The sequence below is a fragment of the Gavia stellata genome, chromosome 17 (genome assembly GCF_030936135.1).
Source record: "Gavia stellata isolate bGavSte3 chromosome 17, bGavSte3.hap2, whole genome shotgun sequence".
Lineage (NCBI taxonomy): Eukaryota > Metazoa > Chordata > Aves > Gaviiformes > Gaviidae > Gavia > Gavia stellata.
This window is the reverse complement of record NC_082610.1, coordinates 3771764-3795968: the sequence shown is the minus strand read 5'-3', so window position 1 is coordinate 3795968 and position 24205 is coordinate 3771764. Positions and strand designations below refer to the sequence as shown.

Genomic DNA, 24205 nt, shown 5'->3' with positions numbered 1-24205 from the left:
CTGCAGAGGGCTAAGAATTGGTGCTGTGAAAGGCTGTGTTACAGAAGTGATGCATTAGAAGGGCTCATCCCTTATTCCTTGCTTGATACCTTATCAGTCCTCAGCTTAATGTTTACTCAAAGAATGCATGTGGCCCACAATCTGTCATCTGCTGGTGTACCTGAAGGCTCTTGCAGTTATGTATCCTTTCTGCATCAAAAAACAAGTTGCATTTTCTTTGGCGGCTGTCACTGTATCTCTGCATGCAGCTGAAATGGCTATTTGCATTTGAAATGGCTATTTGCATTTGGCAGAAAGATGGGAGGGACAACAAACTCCCTACTCTAACCTTTTTATCCTGTTTTTAGATTATTCAAAAGGATTTGGTGGGAAGTATGGTGTACAGAAAGATCGGATGGATAAGGTAAGTTGCTTAAAAGAGCCGTGACTTAAATACTCTGTAGGGATACAAAATAGTCTGGTTAGATCCGTAGTGTTCAGCTCTTTATTTCTGGGTAGTTTTCCAGTCTAACAGTAGAGTTCTGTGCTCTTCTGAATCTTTAAAAAGCAAGTTTATACTACTACATGTGTAGTATATATATATTTAAGTAGGGAAAACTGAAGCATGGAAATGAAAGAATAGCAAAATTTATACGAAAGAATGAGAAAATCCATAAATTCTACAATTTCAGTCATGTCTTCTAACAACTAGCTCTAATGCCTTATATCTTGAGGATACCCTTTTAGTGGACTGCTTAAAATAGGTGTCTGATTTCTACCAACTTTGCCCACTTCGATTATCAGGGACCTTCCCTTATAGGAGAATTTGTTTTAGTATTCTGTAACAGTGAAAGATAGGGCAGCTGATACCCCCTTTCTACCTCTCCATTTTTAAATTTAAAAAGCTAGAAGATTAAAAAGTTGTCACTGAGATTTATCTACTGAATAAATTTACTCTCAGCTTTAGGTAGGACATTTAAAAGTGAGAAAGTAGAGGAGTTTGAAAGTCTGTAGGTTTTTTTACTTGTGGCTTCAGGACTCAAGACCATTCATTTTAAAAAAACCCTCGTATTTTGAATACTGTTCTCAAAATACTCCCTCTGTTTTAACAATATCTGCTTCTTTAAGGGAACTGGATGCTTTTACCTTGGTAGAAATCCTGCACAATGTGGATTAGAACAGCAACAGCTACACAATAAATGTCTAGGACATTGCCTCATTTTTATTTCTGATGAGTCATCTGTTCATAAACTACGTTTTTTAATTAATAGGATTTTAATGTGTTTAAACCTGTCCCTGAAGATTAACTCTTACATAACTTGACTTACAGAAAGGATTATTCCATTTGTCAAGTTTTGATTCTTCCTGATTTTGTTTTGGTGTTCTGAAAAACAATATCACAATAAAATGTCACAGATTGAAGCTGTCTAAATGTCTTCATGAATTTTTGTTTTTTAAATGTACTCTTTTTCTCTTTACTGATAGAATGCAGCAACTTTTGAAGATATTGAGAAACCAGCATCAACTTATCAGAAGACCAAGCCAATAGAAGCTGGTAAGGCATTGGCCCCAAATCCTTTCTTTGGAGGTGATAATGTTCAAAAGCCCAGGATATTACTGTTGATGTAGTAGTGCTGAGTAAGAATCATCTAGAGGGAACTGCTGTATTTGCAGGTCTCTAGCAACCTCAAGTACTCTCTCCCTCTTCCCTTTAGAGTTTGGTTGGGTTTGTTGGTTTTTGGGTTTTTTTTCTCCTTGAGGGTCATCAGAGTTGAGGAAGGGAGAATAAAAAGCATCAGAGTGGAGAACAGACTGAGTAGGGGAGCAGAGTGGTGGAGACTGTATCATGAAGGAGAGGAGGGAGAAGTGTTGCAGAGGTTTTATATAAGAGAAATGTGGTGCACCAGAGGTTTGGACTTGGAAGGGGAGAGGGAGAAAGAGGGATAGAAGCACTTTCCTGCATGGACGGTGGGCTCAGAGAGCAGAAAAGCAGAAACGTGTTCAATCCTAGCGGAAATTTGTACCGAAACCTCATTCCAGGTTACCTTTATACAGAACCTTAAACAACAACATTGGACTTTTAATTTTTTTAAATGTTACAGTTGCTAATAAAACAAGCAGCATCCGAGCTAACTTTGAAAACCTAGCCAAGGAAAAAGAGCAGGAAGACCGAAGGAAGGCAGAAGCTGAGAGAGCACAGAGAATGGCCAGGGAGAAACAAGAACAGGAGGAGGCTCGAAGGAAACTGGAGGTCAGTAAGATTCAAACCCCATTTGAGCAGTGTGTCTAGTCTGTTTCAGTGCAATGTTGGGAGAAAAGAGAATCTGTTAAGAAAAGATACTTTCCTTCTTTCCAGTGAGGCTTTAAAGCTCTTTGTGTGTTTGCCTGTGTTTGTACCCGTGCTTTACCTGTTTCCGACTCCAGCCATCTGTCAGCATGCACCGTGTGTATATCAGACATCAGATAGGGTGATAGGGTAACACTTAATAGTATGTATTTTTTTTATTTGGCCTATCCCAAAATATATATGCTAGTCTTGACCACTAATCTTTGCCGCCTGACCTTTTCCTGCTGTAATTCTGCCTTGTGGTAATACCAGATTCCCTTGGGCATGGAGGAGCTCATAAGGGGAGAGACATGGGGTCCCCAAAAGGGCCTATATGAATGCTTGTTCAAGAAGTTTAATACCACGGTGGTAGTTCATGATGCTGGTTTTTTTGGAATCAGTATTGTGGAAGATGGAGGTCATACCACCCATTGGTGATGCCAGTGAGATTAGGGGAAATAATCTTCCAAATGTTAACTGAATCTTAGTTTGGGAATTAAGAAAATTAGTTTAGTATTGGCATGGTTAAAATCTTCATGATTTTTGTGTTATTCATAAGCAGAATAATTTCAGGAAATGTTTAGTCAGAAACTATATCTTATCTGCTTTATAGAATTTGCTTATTTGGTGAAACTCTACTGCTGAGATGGAAGGACTAGTGCGTTAATAGTAACTTGTCCTTAGTGTCTTGTTCATTTGCTTTGTTACACAATGCCTGAGATGCCTTATCATCAGTAATCCTGAGGGCCTGCTATCTGCAGCTGTGTAACCTTTCAGGCACGCTGCTGTAGCAGTGTTTGTCCAGAGCCTCTGTGGCAGTTTTCCTTGTGGTCCCATGCTGTTATTCTGATTTCATGGCCTCATACTTGTAAACCCTGATATTATGGCAGGAAGTGGGAAGCAATTGAGGCTGGTGTAAGAACAGCTCCTCTTTTCCCCTTCTCCTTCACTTGTTTTATGGATACTAGTTTATACTAGAGAAGATTAAGCATAGGACACAAAAAGAGATAGTCTTTTAAATTCTGGATAAATGCTACTTAGCTATCATACATGTCCACTGAGACTTAACAGCCAACCAATATGCAACACTGATGCCGAAATAGCATGCTCCAGCTAGTGCTAATAGTGTCCCAAGCAGGGATAACCAGTAGAGAGATTGAGCAGGTCCCGATGAAAAGTAAATAGTACTCAAGGAGATGCACAGGCAAAATGGTCATCATCATCTTCATCATTGCCACTTGCTATGCTGAAGAGACTCTCCCAGAGGAGAATTCTTGTCTGGGAAACCTCATCACTGCTCTTCCTGGCTGGCTATGGGGGAGTTTTCCTATTTCCTTTTTTCTTCTCTCTCTCCTCTTTTGTTTTTATTTTCCGCCAAAAATATCTTTCATTGTTAGAGCAAATATATGCCACCAGCTGCAGACCCCACTAATAAATCTTCTTGCATATGAACTTGTCTCAACATCCTCTGGGAGACATCTGGAATCCAGGAAAGACTGTCAGATGGTTTCAGTCCTTTGCCTAATAGCAAACAGGGCAGACACAGTGACTGGTTTCTCAGATGTGGTAGATACTTCCCCTTAGTGGGATGCTGCTACAGGATGTCAGGGTGTGGTGTTCATCCCATTCCGTCAATATGGTCTAATTCATCACAAATTTAGACTTGGTGTAAATAACTTGTTTTACGAGTATGAAAAACTAAATGCATGGTAGGCTTACAGAAACCTAGCTCCAGTCTTCCTAAACCTAGGAAAAATACGCTGCAGTGACACTGCACGTTACTTCACGTTAACTAAGCTGGCCTAAACCAGCATGGCTGCTAATGGCAGCCCTCTTGAGCCACCTTAAGCCTTACGCCAGCAAAGCATCTGTATAGTCAGACAAAAGTGGAAAATTAACCCTAACAAATAAAACATCTACTTAACCCAAATCAGTTCCCCTGCCTGGTTAATTGGTTGGCTTCTCAACTCTGCTGTTCACAGGTGTGCAGGCCAGCGCTGCTTCTGAAATAGCTCTGTAGTTTTGCTTTGCTGAAACTGTATGGCTCATGTATCTTGTGTATAGTTTGATTTCTGAAAACCGCTAACTTCCTTTTGAGTTCTGTTTGAAATTTGGGAAATTCTAGCTTTATGGGATAAATCAAGTTTCTCCATTTAAAGTGATTGCTGCTTTTTTTTTTCTTTCTTTTTTCTTTCAGCTTATCACCTCTTTTGCCTTATGGCTTCAAGATGTACAGTGTGAGCATATGTTCACTGCATACATGTGTCACAAGATGAAGGGGAATTCATCTTTGTATCAGTGATTTCTTCTAATGCTGCCTTTCATCCCTGTGTATTTTGTGGACTTTTAACACATTCCCCCAACCACTCTTTGGGTTTCTTTACTGTCCTGGAGAAAAACATGTTACACCTTCAACATAGCATCTGCCACTCTCTTAAAGCTGGGAGAGGAAGAGATACAGAGCTGAAGTTGAGAATTCAGTCTCTTCTATTTGATGAGGTCAGCAGGCCTGCTCCAGGGTGCCACTCTGTTAGTCAGCTTGGACTGCTCTGTGTCATTCTCAGCATTGGCACCATCCTCCAGCAGTGAGCCACACAGTTTGTATGTTTGCCTTGAGGAGAGTCACTTGGTTCCCCTCTCCTCAGAGCAGTAAAGCTGAAATGCATCCAGTCTGTACAGTTGCTCTGGGAGCTCTTCAGATGAGAAAAGTTGAATGCCTCAGCACGTGCTCACTCAGAGCCACAGCAAAATGCCATCAGCATGTGTCACTGCCTTATTCTGGTGTAGCTGGTAGTCCCACAGCTCCGCTAGCTATTGCCAGGCTGTCCTCTGCTCCTGAACTACTGCCCACTGTTCCCAGCATGCTTCAGTGTGTTTAAGCTTATGCATCACCAATATCTAGGTCTAGCACCTGATTGTTTCCCTAACAAAGTGATTTTTCGCTCCTCATCCTCCCCTCTCCTTGTCCTTGCCATCAACACTGCAACTTTAGTCAAAGAGCTGTAGTCTCTCAGCTCTGGGGTCTATTCCATGGGGTGATGAAGAATGGGAATGAATACTCTTTCTGGGAACAACCTTGAGGTGTACATTGCTCTTGAAAGTGCAGCTTCACTCCTCCTTCAAGAGATCTCTCTTTTCTTGGCACTTGTTTTCCTCTGTCAGCACACTGGATCTGGATCGCGTTATGGTTTGTGACTTAGAGCAAGCAGCATTGTTATCTTGCAGGATTTAATTTAGTGGATACTTTTACAGTTGTCCAAATAAGGAAGAACCATGATATAGGTTGATGGGTATCACAATTGTTGTGTTGTTAATAAGGCCATTCTGCACCCATGAGATCACTTTGGACAGCCCTTGCTTCCAGTTACTGCTGAGAATTGTGAAGAATTATCAGTCTCAAAGGAAAACAGACTTTCTCAGCATTCATCCTGCTCTTTCATTTTCTTCTCTGAGGTACGAATTTTCACCTGGCAGTGACTCCATTCCATTGTCACTACTTCTGCTTCGTTCTCAGACAAGGTGTCTGGTGGTTTTAGGACTTCTCAGTTAGCCTGTCTGAAGCTTCTTAGGTCATCCTCAAGGTGCTGACGGTACTTGCTAGGCAACGCTCCTCAACCGAGGACTGTTACTTCCTTACTTTGATTTGATTGTGTCTAGGGGATTCTACAAAAGACCAGTCCCTGTAAACAGTCCATCCTTGGATGCCTGGGTCTTAAACTGAATGTTCCGAAGTAAAAAACTTGACTCATTATAACAGAGCAATTACCAACTCTCAGATGGTGAGGGTTCTCTTGTTGCAGGATCCCCGGATACTTTATCCTTAACTCAGTGGTTCACCTCTTGGGCAACTACCTCATGAAAGCGTCTCTCTCCTAGGGCATGTGGCAACTCTGATACCTCACACCAATCTTTTCTGTACTTTATGTATGTTTTTTGCTCTGCACCTTTGCTACAAGCAGGTTGATGTTCCTCAAGATGCAAGGAGGTACTTCATGTGGCAGCCGTGTCTCCAGGGGCATGCCCTTTATGTTCCCTCTGTCTTGACAAGTAGGGATATCAGTATATTCTAAAATACCATGTGATTCCATTGCACCACAGTTGCATTTTCACAAGGAGCAGCAGCTATGTGCCAGTGCTCTGGAGATCTGGTCCGTTTGGAGGACAGCGCTTTCCTGCTTTGCTTATGAGTGATGGCAGTATGATATGGTTTTGGAGAGATCCTCTGTTCCCTGGAGGCAGCAGTTGCCCTAAGCGATAGGTGTGGGAAGAACAGGACTCTCTGAAGTTCACACATGCGAGTCCTTCAGCTCTGATAGATGAGCTGTCTTGCAGTCCTCAGCGAGAAGTGGGAAATCTGCTCTGGTGGCCGTGTGAATTTTTTGAAAGGCTGCACAGCTGACACAGAAAGTATTGATGCGCCTTTTTCAGAGAAGGTTTGTGTCCAGGCTTGGTCTTGGGTAGAACCCTGAGACTGGCCAAGTGGACTGGTGCGTGCATTTCTGCAGGTATCTCTGCTGCCACGCGCTGTGGTTAGGGTAAGGCAGGACTTTCCTTGTCCCAGTGTGGCCTGTGCTTTTTGGTACTGGGCCTTCTTTGCCTTTCGGTGACTTCTTCGGTTCTCTCAGTCTGACCTGTGTAACAGTTTGTCTGTCTCGCTCATCTCAATCTTGAAACAATCCACTTCATGCTACAGATGTTGAATGGCTCTCTATTAGACTATTCCCATTCAACCCAGTTGGAGCCTTTTTTTTTTTTTAACCAGTGAGGAGGAGATGACTGGTCATATGTATCTTGCCAAAGTAGTCAGGCTTTCTGCATAGTATTCCCATTGGTCTATCTCCCCGTCTGTCACATGGGTTTGTAGTCCAGGCTGAGTCAGGGAAGAAGTTCAGCATTTCCATTAGCTCTCTTGCCATTCATTTTGGGTGATCATATGCTCATAAGTAAGATCTGTGGATGGAGGGTGGTGGATTTGGGCTTTTGTTACCCATTTCAGCTTTTCATTGAGGTTTCCTCCTGCTAAGGAAACAGTTCTTCAGAAGGGTTTAAATGTAGTAACACAGGTTCTCATGAGTGATTGAACTGTTACATCTTTTTTTTTTCCCTTTCCCTCTCAAAAATGACTGAGTTTCTTCACTGTTGTTTTTGCTGTAAGTGTGGGTTAAAATCAAGCCATTATGCTTGATTTTTCTTGTGCTTCATCAAAGATTCTGTTGCCTGGACACATTTGAAGTTTTTTTCCATAGCTGGTATTTAAATTTCACCATAACCAGATGATTAATGTTCTTTCAGACTGAACATCTCCATGGTTAATTGTGTGATTCTGCAGACACTGAGGGAGGGAGGACAAGGTTAAGGGGAAATTGAAATGGCACTGCCTGCCACTGCCCCTCGCTCACAAGCTGAGCGTGAAAAGGGGAGGGATGTAAGCCACACCATCCACAGATACGGTGAAGGGTGGGAATGGACTTTTACTTGAGTGAACTTAATTTCTTTAAGTGAACTTCCTTGTACAGACAGAAAGTTCTCTCGCTTTAAGTAAGTACGTGGGCATACGTACTCCCACAATGGGAATGTACATATGGACTGCATTCCTTCAAGAGCCCTGTTTACTGGTAATCCTTCTTCTGTTTTGCTTTTCACATATGTCACATAGTCAAAGGGTGTTCAGAGAGCTCTTCTTTAACTGCTGGTTTGAATCGACGGGTGCCTCATGATTTAGCTAGCCTCTGCTATTTTAGAGAACAAGGCAGGATGCTCTTTCACATGGAGTGTTTCAGTGTGGAAGAAACCCAGCCCGTGGGGGGACCATGCGATTTAAATGTTTTATGGCAATTATGCTGTGGCTATCCTAAACTGTAGTCTGGATTGCAGAGACCCATTTCCTAGGACAAATTATTAAAAATGTTGACATCTTTGACATTGCTAACGGGTTGATACTATTTAATTTGTCCCCAAACTTAGATTTGACTTGTAATGATTTGACTTCTAATGGACACTTTGCTGGTGCTTTTTTTTTCTGCAGCACAGGAGTTAAAAGTGGGGGAGGACTGTTCGCATCAGGACAGATTTTTTCCAGAGAGCACAGCACTAAGCTTTGAATTGTCTGCAAACTGGCTCTTTTCTCAAGACACACTTTGCTTTCTTTGTTAGATGTATTTTTTCTGAGCTGTGACAAAGGAGACGAAGAATTTTTTTATAACAGAGTCCTATCACTTTGTCTCTGGACTACAGTTTCTCCTGAGGATCTCTTGGGGAATTACAGCTTAATAGACCTAAACAACTGGAGTGCACAGTCTCCCATAAAATGTATTCTCTCTTCTTTTTTACAATAAAGTTTGGCCCTAGATCCAGAGTGTTCTTTTTCCCTATGGTAAAGAGAGGCAAAATGAACTAGCTAGCTTACATTCTCTTTTTTTATTTTTTAAAGTTGTGCAAGCAACACAGCATTTCTTGCGCTATGGGATCCTAGCTTCCTGATGAATGGCTTTCTAACGATGATTGTGGATTTGCCCTCTGATTCACAGGTGGGATGGCACAGCGTGAAGTGCTTAAGTGCCAGAACACTTGATTCAGATCCACGTTCTTTGTGTTGCGGAATACAATAGCAATACTGCTTTTATTTCTACCACATATAACTCTTCTGAACATTTGAATCCCCTCATTGTCAGTATATAGGACTTAATTTTGTCTGAGCTGTTCAGTCTTTTGCCTTGGCAGGTGTTTTGCAGACCTGCAAGAGCTTGCAGGATCATTTCTCATCAAAGGTAATATATCAGTTGTATAATTAGAACATGCGGGCTTCAGGTTCTCTAAACTTATGCTAAAATGGGACATGAGGCCCAGCCAGCTAATGAACAGAATGAATATATTGAACACAGAAACCCTGCAGCTCCTATGGAAACGTGCCAAAGAACATTGGGTACTCTGTTTTTAAACACATGTATGCATACACACTGCGCAGGTTTTGTTTCTTAACTTTTTTCTCTTCTGCTTTACTGTATTTCTGAGGCTTTACTGTACAGCCAGTCTAAACCTTCAGGCAGGTCTAACGATCCAGCCAGTCCAGTCCTCTTCTGCTCCCTGCTTGCACCAGTTTATTGCAGAATATGCTGTCTATCTTTCTTACTGGAGGGTTGTTTCTTGTTCAGTGTCATGACATCAGTGATTAAATGGCAGTGAAGTTTTTCTTTCTCTTCAATTTAGGAACAAGCTAAAGCCAAAAAACAAACTCCACCGCCATCTCCTACCGTGCAGCCCGCTGAGCAGAAGGCACCCTCAAGCCCAGTCTATGAGGTTTGTTAGTGTTTTCAGTACCTGTTTTTTTGACCCTAAGCATAGGAACCTTCTTAGAAAACCCTGACAAACCTCACCTGTATTTCTGCAGGATGCAGTTTCCTACGAAGCAGAGTCTGCCTACAAGAATTCCAGCACAACATACTCAGCTGCACACGAGCCAGAGTCCAGCTACAAAGCTGCAGAGTCAGACTACCAAGAAGCAGTGAGTCAGCGAGAGGCAGAATATGAACCAGAGACTGTCTATGAAGTGGCAGGGGCAGCAGACCATTACCAAGCAGGTACAGTGTTTGTTTCTGATATGAAACCCTTTAAGATAAAGATTATTCCTTGGGCAATGACTTAATGAATAGTTGGGCTGATAGCACACTGTCCTAGTTTTCTAAAGTCTTAGTCTGATGAGACTTCTTAGATTCTACACCAACCAACTTTAATTAGGAAATTAAGATATGGCTAGAGCAAGGTTGAAATTACTTAACTTTTGTGAGACTATGTTGGAATAATTACAGTGCTCTCTAGAATGTCAGTTCAAAAAGAAACGTAGGGGTAACCATTTCCACCCTGTGTAATGCAGCTCAACTTGAGAAGAAGGCACAGAGATGGAGATTAAATGTGTGCTGAGCTAGTGCTGGCCTACCAAGCAAAAAATTCTGTCAACAGTTCTTGGACTTCAAAATTGATGTGATGTGTTCTGTGCCTAGCCTATGAGGGACTGAGAAAGGCTGTCTGAAACTAGTGAAACTGAAAGAATACAGTTCTTTTGAATTCCCATTTTTCTCATCTCGTCTGGTTACTAAATGAGGGGTGAAGAATGAACCTGCTTTGCTCTGGTACGAAAACCTGGAAATTTTAAACAGGCCCCTTCCTCTCCCCCAACACACACCCTTAACAAGGTATTAAATAGTCTCTTACACAGTGATCTTGGGCTCAGTTGTTCTGTCACACTTTACAAAAGTGTTACAAGGCTGATTGATTGTTTTTATTTTATACTGCCTACTTGTGAATGCTTCCTTTCAGGCTTTAGTTGTGTGTGATTTAGGGAAAAAAGTCAATTTCAGAAGGTACATCAGCACTGCTAAAAAACTTGCAGTTTGTTCCCTGCTTCCTGTGTGGGTTAGCAGTAGAATTAAAGGAGGAGCACCATAGAAAAAGAACTCAGGGTGATAAGTGGCGTGCTTCGTGCTCTTGATTTTTCTTCTCTCTCTCTCTTTAGAAGAAAATGCTTATGATGAATATGAAAATGAACTTGGAATTACAGCCATAGCCCTTTATGATTATCAAGCTGGTAAGCAAAGCTCTTGTTTTTAACCTTGTCTTTGAAAACTCTGTTCTGTACAGAGAAGTTTGGCTTTTCCCTTTGCCTTTCATCTTGTAGTCTCTTGTAGTAATAATACATGAAATTAAGATATGAAGAATTAGGAATTTAGTGATTTAGCAGTAGCGTTGAGACACTTTTGAAAACTGCTAGCCGCTGTTCCTGGAAATGGTGGGACTTTCCGAAATCTTTTTTAATGAAGCGTTAACACTCTTCTTAAACCCTTGGCATACATAGTTGTTGAAAATCTTGACTGGTTAATTCTGAGGAGGGATCAAGAGTAAAGTGGTTCTCAGTGTGTTAGGTAGCAATTGTTGCTCTAAGTTAGAAATGCACCCAAAATGCCATAGGTAAGAACCGACTACCTCTCAGGATGAGAAAGCGTCTGTCTTTGCAGATTGTCGTTGCCCAGTGCCCCGTTTCAAACACCCTGATGGGAGAGAGGAAGGTGATGGGTGTCTGTATTATTTTTAGCGACGGTGGGTTGATAGGCGAGATTGTAGGGTGGACTGCTCCTGTGCGAATACTGAGCCTCTTCAACTCTCTCTCCAGCGGGTGATGACGAGATTTCCTTTGACCCAGATGACATCATCACAAACATAGAAATGATCGATGACGGCTGGTGGAGGGGTGTCTGCAAAGGCCGATATGGGTTGTTCCCCGCGAATTATGTGGAGCTGAGACAATAAAGGCTATTGTCTACTGGTTATGCCTTAATTCCCCAGTCAATGAATCTGACTTAATACACTACAAATCATGATGCTTTTCTGAGGATGGAGGGGTATATACATATTGCTTTTATATTTAATACTTTGCTGATGCTTTTTAAAATGTTTATGCCACAGAAATCGCTAATATATTGTAACTACTGTGTTCTTCACTAAGGCTCTTAAAATGATTTTCATGCATTTGGAAACATTTCTTCTCTGCCAAATTAGCAATTGTCATAAGAAAGCCTTTTCAAGGACAATTAGCCGTCTGTCGTAATATTGCATGTTTTACTCATAAGTGAGCAGATTTACTTAGTGTTTAAGTCTAGTTAGTCTTCCACTAAATGTTTTCAGCTAAGAAAATCATGGCTATGCAGGTTATTTGCATTTCCAGTAAGCGGGAGTGGGGAGGACTGGGGGGGTGCATAATTTTTTCCTTTTTTTTTTTCCAGATAGTCCATGAAAAAGCAAAGAGAATGCTTGAAAGTTGCAGCTAATGGCAGTTAATCAAATACTGTCCAATATTTATGGAATATTAATGTTATGAAGGAAGCAGTCTGGTTACTTTTTCCTTCTCTTTTAAAGTGAAGTTCCTTGGCTCTTGCATTGATTTTTTTTTTTTTTTTTTTTTCCCCCTCTTGCTCCTCATGTCCATGTTACTCCAGAGGAGGGTTGCAAACACTCTAGCGCTGATTGTCCCGAATGTCTTTACTTTTCTGTTTTTGTTTCACCCTCCTCTTTCCCAGGAAAACATGAAAAAGTTACTACACATGTGTTGAGTCAGTCAGCGAGATTCCTACTTGTTCAAAGGGAAACTGGCATCCAAATCTGTGGGACTACCTGCAGGACTAGTCTCATTGCTTTAAACGGGATTAAAGAAGGCAGGGTGGAATTGCAGTTCTGTTCTGTGTGCAATACATCCTTTGTTCATACAAGGAGTGGCCTGCTGTGCAGTAATGACATTTTATGTAACCATATTTGAGTCAAGGAATGTTAATACAAGTAATTAGACTTAAAACTCATAGAAATTATCTCCATTTTTAAACCACACAAGAGACAACTATGCTTTTTGTATGTTCAACAGAAACTGCCGGTAACGTTCTACTAAATGACAAAATTAAACCTGTTCTTTGCCAAAACTAAAACTGAAATTCTTGTTCTAGAAAAGCTGCCTTCACTGCAGATTTAGGGTCCCTACCAAAGATAGCAAGTTGCATCTAGTAGTGCACATGTTTAATGTATGTACTGTCTGTTTCCACCTTCTGATCAAAATGGGAATGGCAGAACTGGTGTAGTAGCTAAGAAAGAATGCAAAGAATTTTTATGAACTGTAGATTTGGACCAACAGAATATAGAAGACCTCTATAAAATGGTAAAATGTATCTACAAAGAAGGCATCATGTTGAACCAAGTCTTGGATGGTTGGGACAATCCTTAATGAATGTCATATGTGTGTCATGATTATATATATTATTTTTTTTTCTCCTTTCCATGGTCTCATTTCTGTGTTGTATTTGCATTACTAGGGTTGGGTTTTATATGCAGTTTATTTTATCCAGTTTTGCATAGAACACCTCATAGGGATATGATTTTTGTAAATTAAATATTCAATAAACTTTTTGAACCATTTGCATGGAATATTTTTGTATTTTTAAATTGCTTTGTCAGTCTGTTATGGATAGTTCCTCTTGTCTCAAGCTTCTCTGGGACCAGCTTGCATACAACGACTCATACTTCCTACAGAGAGCTGCTGCATGATGCTTGGTGCTGTCGTGAAGGGCACCTACATTCTTCTAGGTTGCTGCTGCCTTCCATCTACTTCCCTACCTCAGAAACCCACATGCTTTGTCCATGTGGAAATATTTAGATCCAAATTAGACTTTGGGTGAACTTGAGAGATGCTTTTTAAAATTTTTTTAAAAACATCTTAGCATCAGTGTCTGTTTTGTCTTATGAGCCGGTTACTTCTCTAAAAATACGGGTGAGCTGTGGTTTTGGTGAGAAGCGTTGCTCCTGGCTTTTGGGAATTTTTGGCTGCAGGACGTTCAGTGCTCTCGAAAACACGGCTATCAGATGCGATCAAATAAACTTTTACATCACTTTAAAGCTGTTCTGCGCTTGTTCATGACAGGGGTCCTTAGGTCAGGTGCATCCCAAAGCTTTGCTCCTGTAAGCCTTGGCTGCAAAAGCCTCCTGCCTTGCTGTCTAAGCAAACCTGTATTTTACAGTTTCTAATCCTGAGCTTTTCCAAGAATCTGATACTTGAGGATGCGCTGCTGGAAGCTCTAAGAAAGAAAATCCTAACACACTTTTTCTAATTATTCTTTAATGCTACTCTATTAACAGGAAATCCAAAGCTTCAGAGCTCACTGCCACGAGTCCTAAAATACCGTGAGCGAGAGCTGTTGCTTTAGCAGGTAACTTAAAAGCACGCGACTTGAGAAGAAAGCGTACAGGTAGGCTTTCTGCACGAGAGGGGGTGGAGGGTGGGGTTAGTAAAGCTTTACGCTGCTAAAGGCAGATTTGAGGGGGCCGGTGTGGGCGATGCCGTCGGTGGGAGGCAGCAGCCCCTGGGCTTGACCCAGCGGCAGGACGGGGAGTGCGAGCAGGGAGGACGGTGCCCTGCGAAGGGTGGCTGCCACGCGAAGGTCTTCTGATGGTTTTTTGGGTGAAGGCATGTGGGGTATGGCTGCAAGGGATGGGGGGGCTGCTGCCAGAGCTGCTGGCAAAGGCAAACGGGCCCCGAGGAGGTTGCCACAACTCCCTGCCTGGCAAGAGATGAGCTGCTAGCAGGGAGGGAAATGCTCAAAAGGGGAGGAAGAAATGGTGCCATGCGTGAACTCACTGCAGGTAATCTTCATAAACAGCATTGTGGGGAAAATACCGCAGCCCCGTGTCCATCTCCCATGTCAGAGCGTAAGGTGGGGAGGAATTATGTTACTGGAAGAACGAATTAGGTGACACTATCAGCAATGTTACGGGTATTAAGTCTTGGGAGCTTATTCATGGATTGCCTCACCTAATGGAGGAAGTTTAATCTCAAATTTAAACTACTAATCTCACTATCACAGTGTGGCAAGATTTTCTATACCAGATTGATTTAATATCTTGTCAAGTGTATTTAGGTAGCAGTGTTCTGACTGTACTATTGCTACTATGAGAGTGGATGTAGTCAAAAGTCATGACGTTTTAAGATCACTCTTATTCATCAGCAGTAATTGCTCAAGGTATCCAAAACACTTGCTGCTGGAAAAAACCACCTCAAACTATCTGCTTTTACCAGCAGAAGGGCTGGCTCAGCCCTCCTTGCAGGTAACTAATGCAGCAGCGAACAAGCCCATTAATTTCTGTTAATGGATGTCACGGTGATTCACTGTCTGACTTTGGGTGAGCCATTTACTTTCCTGGCACCTCAAATTCATCATGTTGCTTCTTAATGCAAATCCTGTTGTAGCTCCCGAGCTTCAGCTGACAGAAGGCAGCAGAGGCACCGATTTTATTTGCTGCCTAATCAATTGATGATTTTACACTTCTGAGTGTCATTCTTCTAAATTAATTATAATTAAGCACATAGTAAGAACACTCAATGAAGTGTTTTTATATATAAATATTATAAAATATTTCAATTGTCTATTTCTGTAATAATCACTAGCGACAATGGTGAAAGAACATAGTTTGAAAAGAAGTTACATGGGAGGTGGAGAAATTCTCACAGACACGAGATACCCTTGACTGCCGTCCTGCTTTGCCACATTGGTGCAGCTACCTTAAATCCCCCGCTGCCGGGCACCAGTGGCTGTTCATAGAGTAGGTGGACAATTTCATGTCATACAACCTGATGGTATTTCCCTACACGCATACGTTAGTCCCACTTTGTGCCCGAAGATCTTCTCATGTTAATTGTAGGTAGCTAATTGCCGTCTTTTTACTCACTGTGAATAAATTGTCTGTGTTAGACCTGCCTTGCCTGCCAGTTTGGCTTTGCTCTCATGGAGAAAGAGCTCTTGGCTAATGCAACATCACCAGCCAGCATCTCTCTTACGATGAGGGAGTTACCCTACCCATCGAGCAGGTCGTGTAGAGGCTGGCTGAATAACAAGAGTGATGAAGAGCCCCTCTGCAGCGCACAGGGTTAGCGTCTCAAAGTCGTTTCAAGAGCCTGGCAGAGCTTTACCAATGCATTTCTCAGATGCATTTTATCAAACCTCTCCTGAAGCTGCTGCTTTATTTTTAGTCTGCACAGATGGCAGGCTTAAGAGGATGGTGAAGAATGCGCCTGCATCCAATTTATTTTATATAAAGCCTTGAAGCTGTGGAGTATTTCGCTGGGGTTTTATGTGCAATGGGCCATTACCAACTTGTTAATTTTGCCTAGATTTTCAATAGCGAGAATCAACCTAACTGGTTTTTGACTTTTAACCAAGGAAGGGGAGCAGGAGGCAGGGAAAATTACAAACTGAAGCACAGAGAAGTTCCTCTGAAGGGGTGGTTTGGCTTAGATAAAATGCAGACCAGCAAAATTTTATATTGCATGTGGTCTGTGGGTCCTCTGCAGTTTTTCCTGAACCTGGAAGGTTGATTGTCACAATCAGCTCAGCATATTCTAGCTTTTAAGTCCCTTTTTCAAGTAGAGCAAATGCTAGTTACCAAGGGTATTTACCTGAAGCACCTACTTTTAGATGAGCGCTTTTGCAAATGCAGACTTAAAGCCACCTATGATTTTCTGAGCTACTTCAGCCTATAGTAAGAGCTTTCAAAGTGCGACCCAGGGGTGGTTAATACCCAACCAGCAAGTCAGTTCCTTGTGGTATGAAGTTCAAGAACTGCCATCTCATGTAGTTAGTATTCACCTTGCTGCAGGCTTTCTACATTATACAGGGATGCGGAGCCTTCAAAATTCAGGCTGCGATAATGTAGGCAAGTTATTACATGCTTGTCCATATCTAATTATCAACAGGATGCTGAAGACATGGTGCTTAATTTTTACTAAATTTGAAGAAGCTTCCTCAAATTCTTCTCACATTGAGCACACCGCTTCTAACCGTGATTTATAGACGCTGCTATAAAGTTAGTTGGCAAAAGGGAAATTGATATATTAGCCCATGGAGAGAGGAGAAGAACAAGTATCGATCTCAACTGTGCAATGCCAAGTGTACAGAGTACTGCCTTGGATGGCTTCCAAAAAGGGAATTTGACTTGATCAAAATAGCTTTACTTGACATATTTGTCCCAGAGTCCGGGAAGCTTGGACAGAAAAGGGGTGATGCACCTTCGACTGCCTGGGAAGTGCTTTGCACGCAGCAAGGGAAAGCTTAAAAAGAGGTGCATAGTGGTCTAGTACAGCTTGCCACAAAATCTGAGTTTAATGGCTGTTTTCTAAAGGTCTCATGGAGTCAGGCAAAATTAATTTAACAATTACTGTTATTTAAGTAGCCAAAAAAGCCCCAGCTGCTTCAGCTGTCTCCATTATCTAAGCCCACTGAAAATGAGGGGAGGGAACGGGAAGGAACCATCAGCCCGCGGGGAACGGGAGCTGACGGTTACCTCTTGCATTCGAGCTGGCTGCCATCTAGCTACACGCTTACCTAAAAAGAAAGAGACCTGGCACTTCAGAGTTAAAAATACCGCCTTGTTAGCCTTCAGATGAGGCATGGTGCCAATCTGCTCCATAAAGGCTCTGAAAAGCAGAAAACCACGCAGCTGTGCGGATAGATGCCTTCACCTCGTCTCTGTCTGCGGATAAGGAGGATGGCCAAAGCACCATCGGAGAGCCAAAGGGTGTCCTTGTCCTCCAAGCTGTGCTTACTGCTCCGATCAAAGCCCAGGGGATGGCTGCACCCGTTTCTGCTGGCCACAAACTTCTAGCAGAATTCCCACCACAAAAAAAGGTGATCCTCAGAGAGCTGGGCTCGCACAGCTTCCCAGGTCAGCGTTTTCGGTGTTGCATTCCAGATTTGGGGTTCTAGATGTTTGAGGCAGTGCGATGCACTGCAAAAATACAAGATGTCAGAGATACAGTGAAAATTGAAAGCTAAACAAGGTTAATGAATTACCTAGATGGCAAGCTCCACTGCGAGAGAAGGAGTCTTAAGCAAAGAATAAACTTCAGGCTAACGCCAAGTCAGGAGTTGGGGCATCAGCATCGCCGAGAATCTTATTTAATTGATTTTCTTTTAAAAGGTTTGTAAGGCCTATGCCTACAAAAGCTTTAGAGAAATTAGGCAATTGGCTTTCTTGCTTATTTTGGCAACGAGGCCAAAGAGGCTAAATAATATTACCTTTGCTCAGACTAGTCACAATGTCAGGTGAAAAGCTTTATAGTTTTTGTTAATAGCAATTTTCCTCACTGTTTTGAGCTTAGTAAAGCTGGCATGGAAGAATTATTGGAACTTTTTAACTGGATAAAGAAATATTTTGCTTCAATAAGTTCCATGATTAGAGACCAGGCTGGGAAGCAGCCAAACGGAGGAGCTCACGCTGGAGGCGCCGAGGCAGGAGCAAGTACAACGCCAACATCCGCCCTACACCCGCATCGTTCCTCTGTGCGGAAAAGTTTTAATAGTTACATTCTTCGGTGAATTAATGCTCAAAATCTTAAGTTCACAGGATGACACTAGCCTGGTCCAAGGAGTCCATGGTAATTTTATAGCTCTATGGAACAACTGATTAGTGTTCACGTTCAGCACGAATTACTGCGTGAGCAAATTACTCCACAGCTGCTGGCTTATTCCATGGCATCGGAGCTACTGTGCTATGAAGAGCAGGACTGTGCCGTCCTCCACGTAGACAGTGTTTCATAACTTGTGGCAATGCTTCCTTACCTTATGAGAGTACCGGCAGTAGTATTTGCTACAGTCACAGAATGGTTTCTCACCTTAACAGCCTTCAGATGGTCAAAATTGGAAAACAATATAGCTCCTGAATTGTGCATAACACTTTGCTTGGGTGCAACAGTGTAAGATAGGACCTAAATTACATCAAAAGCAATTCTGTTTGCCTTAGAGGAAACTCGTCTCACTGAGGCTTATCTTTTCGTTACAGGTGCTGCCCGGTCCCACATGCCTGATGCCCTTGGACGTGACATTTTTGCCAGTGAGGTTGTGCATGACAGCACCCTGCTATTTGGTGCCTCCTCCTTTTCCCCAGCATGAGATCACCTCGTCTGGCTGCCGCTGCAGGTGCTACGCCTGCCCCTGTGTAAGCATGTGCCGTACCTGCAAGCCGTGTCCGGACGGTTAGCTCTGGCCCTCCTTCACCATTGGGAAGTTACGATCTCTGCTCCTGGCATTGCTGGTGTGATTGGCATTTAACTCAACTGACTTGCTGGTGAGGGGTCTGGAGCACAAGTCTGATGAGGAGCGGCTGAGGGAGCTGGGGGTGTTCAGTCTGGAGAGGAGGAGGCTGAGGGGAGACCTCATCGCTCTCTACAACTGCCTGAAAGGGGGTTGTGGGGAGGTGGGTGTTGGTCTCTTCTCCCAAGTGACAAGTGATAGGACAAGAGGAAATGGCCTCAAGTTGCGCCAGGGGAGGTTTAGGCTGGATATTAGGAAAAATTTCTTTCCTGAGAGAGTGGTGAAGCACTGGAAGAGGCTGCCCAGGGAGGTGGTGGAGTCACCATCCCTGGAGGTGTTCAAGGAACGTGTGGACGTGGCATTGCAGGACATGGTTTAGTGGGCATGGTGGGGTTGGGTTGGTGGTTGGACTTGATGATCTTGCAGGTCTTTTCCAACCTTAATGATTCTGTGACTTGTTTGACCTGTTTCCTTCTTCAAATAGTTGGGCTTCTCCAGATGCTCAGTTATAGCTGCTCACATGGGGCATCTTTGCATTGAAAATGCTCCCGGTAAATGCAGATGCTGTTACGGCTGTTTGGGTGACCGCTTTGAACTGCTTTTTTTTTTTTGCCAGTTCTCCTCCCAGTTTTCACACTGTGATCTGAAGAAAGCTCCAGTTGATAACCAGAGTCCTCTGTGCATCCCTCTGCGTGCTGGTTTCCTCTTGAGCATCTATAGTTTCCCATTTCACATCTGCTACTTTTGGTACAATAAAGGAAGAGCGATGGTGAGAGTGGTGTAACATCTGGGCTTTGTTTGCCCAGCGTGTGCGGTGATGAAGCATTGCCATCCTTTCTGTGAGCTCCTGGCCGTGGCTGTGCTGTGGTGTCCTTCCTTGGCAAGATAAGACCACGATGCAGGTATAATTTACACCAACAGTGCTGGCAGCTAGTAGGGGGCTAATACAAAATCCCTGGGTAGCACTGCAACAACTAGAGGTGTCCCTGTTTTAGGATGGGTAGAGCATTGCTGGATAATATCACTGTGAGAGAAAAGTCAGGGCAGCCAGTTCTACCTGCGACTGTTCAAACAGTTTTGATTTTTCGTAAGCACTTTTGGCCAACCTTCTAGTTGACATCTCTGTTCGAAATATGATCCAAAATATTCTCTATCTACAGTGATCTATGACAAGTAGTTGCTGTAAGTGGAAGTGATGTCACATTGATTTTTATAAGGGAGGTCCACAATCTAGCATTTAATGTAAAAGATCTTAAATTTAAGGTCTGGGTTTTCTGGAATAAGGCCTACAGTGCATGTGCCTAGCATCAGGAATTAATGGCCTTTGAAAGCAAAGCATGAGACAAACTAACTTCAGGTAGGTCAGCAGAACTACAAAGACATTCCTAAAATCACGTTAGGTGTTTTGTTGGATCTTGAACAGGACTTGCTGTTTGCTGAAACTTTGGAAGAAAGGGAGCTGCTAACTGCCGGGGCCAGCGCCAAGGAGCAGCTCTTTGTTTCATGGGTAGGTTCATCCTCTCAACAAACCATTACCAGAGCTCTCACATTTCATGGTAGAAGCCAAGAAGAGTGAAGTTACCCTCTCACACTAAACCAAAGGTAAGCACTTTGATACGCAAGACCAGCTAATGTGCCCTTGCCTGCCGTACGAGAAACAGCGGGAGAGAGTAGTTCTGTCCCCGGGTGACGTTTCCCAGGTCTGTTGGCCATCTTCTCCTTAAGCATGCTGTTCCATGCCCTAGCTCACAAGTTTTCTTCAGCAATAGATGTTCATTTAACCCACAAGGTACTAGATAATTATATGCCCATTTACATTTGTACTACTTCTAACATTATTATTAATGTTGCTATTAGTCAAACATACATGTTCATCTGTGACAGCCCTGGACATTGGCCCACACACATCCCAGCCAATAAGTGTTGGTAGCTTTATGCTCAAGTTCAATTATTATTCCCAGGCACACAGAGTGCTATTACCATTTCTGGTAAAACATAAGCCTCTGCATGTATCACCTTACTCTGAATTCATCTATTTATGCCAGCTAGAAAACAATCCTAATTAACTAAGCCTCTTAGGGCTCTGGCTCCCTTGTGCTTGCACAACAGTGCAAGAAACCTTAATGCGGTCAACAAAGCACTGATAAAAATAAAGGCAATCAAAATCTTTCTTAATGTAGCAATGTAAGAGCTCAAATACTGTCTGGTAGTATTCCAAGTTTATAAGAACATTTCTCCACTAAATATTAGGTGTTATTTCTATTACAATCTGGAAAAATTCTCCAGTGAGCTCGTTTTACCTGAGTCTACTGCTTTTAAAATTGCATTGCTGCTAATTTGCACTTGAATAACCCTTTCCGTCTGTAAACCGTAGATGTTAGTTTTGGCCTTTCTAACTCAAAACTACAAACAGATCCAAATTTAAATGTTCTTACATTGAAGTTGTAAGTATACATATTATAAAGAAAATGCTATTTATATTGAAGGACTCTAAACATAGAAAAGGTTTGTCTCTGAATTTCATAGGTGTATATGACAGCACAAATATCCAACCCTTACCAAATTAAGATCACCAAAATATAGGTTAGAGCAGTACCTACTAGCCTAGGTAGTAATTAAAAAAGACAAATCATAATTGAGGTTGGGATTTGAGCAATGTCCATGCGCTCATGAAGAAAAGCAGCAGCAGGGGTTTACACCTAACAGAGCTTGGCTACGGATCCAGCGCTTCTGGTCTAGACTACTCCTTTAGCCTTCACTCTACACAACACTTACTATGTGTGTAGCATCTATCTCCACACCCTTGCCATCTGTTTCTCCCACTCCTTAGAGCAGTTCCCGTTTCCCCTGTGAGTGTTGGGCAGAGGAGCAGGAGGAGGGACGGTGTGCTCAGGCTTTAGCTCTGTAGCTGTGATATAACTTACTCAGGGGGTCCGCAGCCTGAGCTCAGGAGAGTTCTCCAGTCACTTACACGCATTACTAAAATCAGTTAATACATGGAGCTGCATGGGGTATGTGTGTTTTATTAAATAAATCAGGTCATCCACTAGTAATACCATTCCACTGTGTCTTACCACCTAGAATGCATGTACTTTTCCTGAATATAAAATGGTTTTTATCTGTGCCTAGAAGAATTCACTTAGGCAAATAATTTTTTTTTTTTTAAGTTTTGTTGGGAAGCAATCATGGAAAAATACTTAATGTGAAGTAGAAAGCACTAGAGAAAAAATGAGGAATATCATATATCCAGGAAGAACAAGAGATTAGTCAGGAAAAAGAAACTGTCCCAAGTTTAAAAAAATAGTGATAGCTGACCAGCTAGTGACAGGATGGTTTTCCTTTTTGAGTGTTTCCACTTTTCATTTCGTTAATGTAAGCAACTGTCAGTCACCTGCCTACATCTTTGCTTGCCTGAATTCCCCTGTAAATGCTGTCCTAGATGACAAACGCATTCAAGTGCTTCTGAAAACGTTACTGAGATCTCTGGCTAGCCTTGATGCACCACCACTCTTAATGCCCTGTAGAAAAATGTCACCAAACAAGCCAGCACTTGCCTCATCTCAGTTGTGTAATGTCCCGCGAGCCATCCCACCCCAAACTGACCAGCAGAGCTTCTCTGAGAAACACCGAGACTACTAACAGGGCTGGTTTTCTTCTCTGCTCTGCCTAAGGCAATGTTACAACCCCAAATGTTCAACAGTTCTTAGACTTAAAACCCAAACAAACCAGAATGAGTTGGGCTTATTTTTGTGGGAGGTTTTCTTTGAGTGTCCATTTACAGTTCAGGGATAAAACTGACTCTTATAATGAACCCAAGAGTCTCAAATAATTAGGTAGAACTTGTGTTTTCAATACTCTACATGAGCAAGCATAATGAAATATTGTCACAATCCAACTGGATGGCAACACTGATATCCTTATTAACAGGTTACTCTGTCGCCCTTTAGGGGACAGTGAATCATCCACAACCACACCTTGGTTTCTGTTTGTTTCTGAATATTGGTTTTGCCTTTCAAATCTCTGAAAACCATTCTTCATAGGACTTGTTATTGTGGTTAACTAGACAGGATTTTTCCCATTTGATGGATTATCCTCCGGTTAGAAAGTTGCCTTCATCTGTTATTTAATGGTGGGGAAAAGAAAAAAGAAAATCAATATGTTCTGCTGAAAATTAAGCTTTCAGGATTTATGGAAATTGCTACAAGTTTTCTGCTATCTTTGCATACAAGGTGAACCAAAACCCCAACCCCACTATTTGCCCTGATAACTTCTATTCTAAGGTGAAGGAGGATGATACGACCTAGCACCAGACAGCTTGGAGGAAAAGAACAAACAAACAAAAGCATTCAAGCAAAATAGGCTGAAATTAAATATCCTTACCCTTAAACAGTGCAAAGAAAGGCTGAGACTTCCAGTCCCCGAGCTCTGACCCCAGCTCTTCCCAAGGGAGAAGTAAGAACCATCCCACCTCATGGTCCGTCTCTTTTATAAGCCCCACAGCTAAACCACATGACCAGGCTATAAACAGTCAATAAATGGGGGGGGAGGTGGAAGTGCCTCTGAATGGTGGTCAGGTGCCTTTGTTTGTCGTAATTTCTGTTCTCGTTAGCAGGATGCTGGTAAAGGGACTTACGGTGGATCAGGCCTCCCCAGGTGCGAGACCATCACTTTGAATTTCAGTAACTTCCACCTAACATGAAGTAGGTCTTGCAGAGAGACGGGCTTGCTCAGGTATATAATAAAGAAGCACGGTGCATCACGGTGCCGCCTCCACCCGGGTGCCACCGTGCCGATGCACCCTGATGCGCAGGCACAGCCTCCTGGGGTCCCCTTCCCGTCCCCGGGTGAGGGGGTTAGTGCACCCTCAGTCTGCCCGATAACGTGAGGGCACCCTGTTACAGAGGGACGTGTGAGAATGGAGTCATGTCCAACAAAATCCACCAAGAATAACTTAAATTTGTTTCTCTTTAATTCAGGTAATACAAAACCTGGTGTTTACTTTCCTGGCTTTTATTTTTTACAGAGATCTAGGATATGATGTCAGCTGTCATGTAATAATGCACATAAGAACTCCCAGCTACAGGGGTGCAAGTGATGCCAAGCTCAAGCCAATGGTCTTTCTTTAGCCGTTTTATTTCTTTCTTTTAAAAAAAGAACAAAACAACCCATGGAAACAAACAAAACCTGAAGGTGAGGAATAACTGGTATGGCACTTACTAACAGTAACATCAGGGCTACATGCTTAGTCCCCGAGTTGCGTGATCTTGAATTTAATCCTAACGAGTTG

At 42.5% G+C, this 24205-nt stretch overlaps 1 protein-coding gene across 4 annotated transcripts in view; it reads left to right on the top strand.

The window, feature by feature from the left end:
• The window catches only part of CTTN (cortactin), a 28019-nt gene extending 14770 nt beyond the window's left edge, over positions 1 to 13249 (top strand). For all 4 annotated transcript variants that reach the window (XM_059825705.1, XM_059825704.1, XM_059825703.1 and 1 more), the window contains 7 exons: positions 348 to 403; positions 1465 to 1534; positions 2082 to 2230; positions 9512 to 9601; positions 9693 to 9882; positions 10815 to 10886; positions 11469 to 13249. In XM_059825705.1, the coding sequence (XP_059681688.1) occupies positions 348 to 403; positions 1465 to 1534; positions 2082 to 2230; positions 9512 to 9601; positions 9693 to 9882; positions 10815 to 10886; positions 11469 to 11605 (764 nt within the window). In that variant the 3' untranslated portion in view covers positions 11606 to 13249. The remainder of the gene's footprint in view (positions 1 to 347; positions 404 to 1464; positions 1535 to 2081; positions 2231 to 9511; positions 9602 to 9692; positions 9883 to 10814; positions 10887 to 11468) is intronic.
• The last annotated feature ends 10956 nt before the right edge of the window (positions 13250 to 24205 follow it).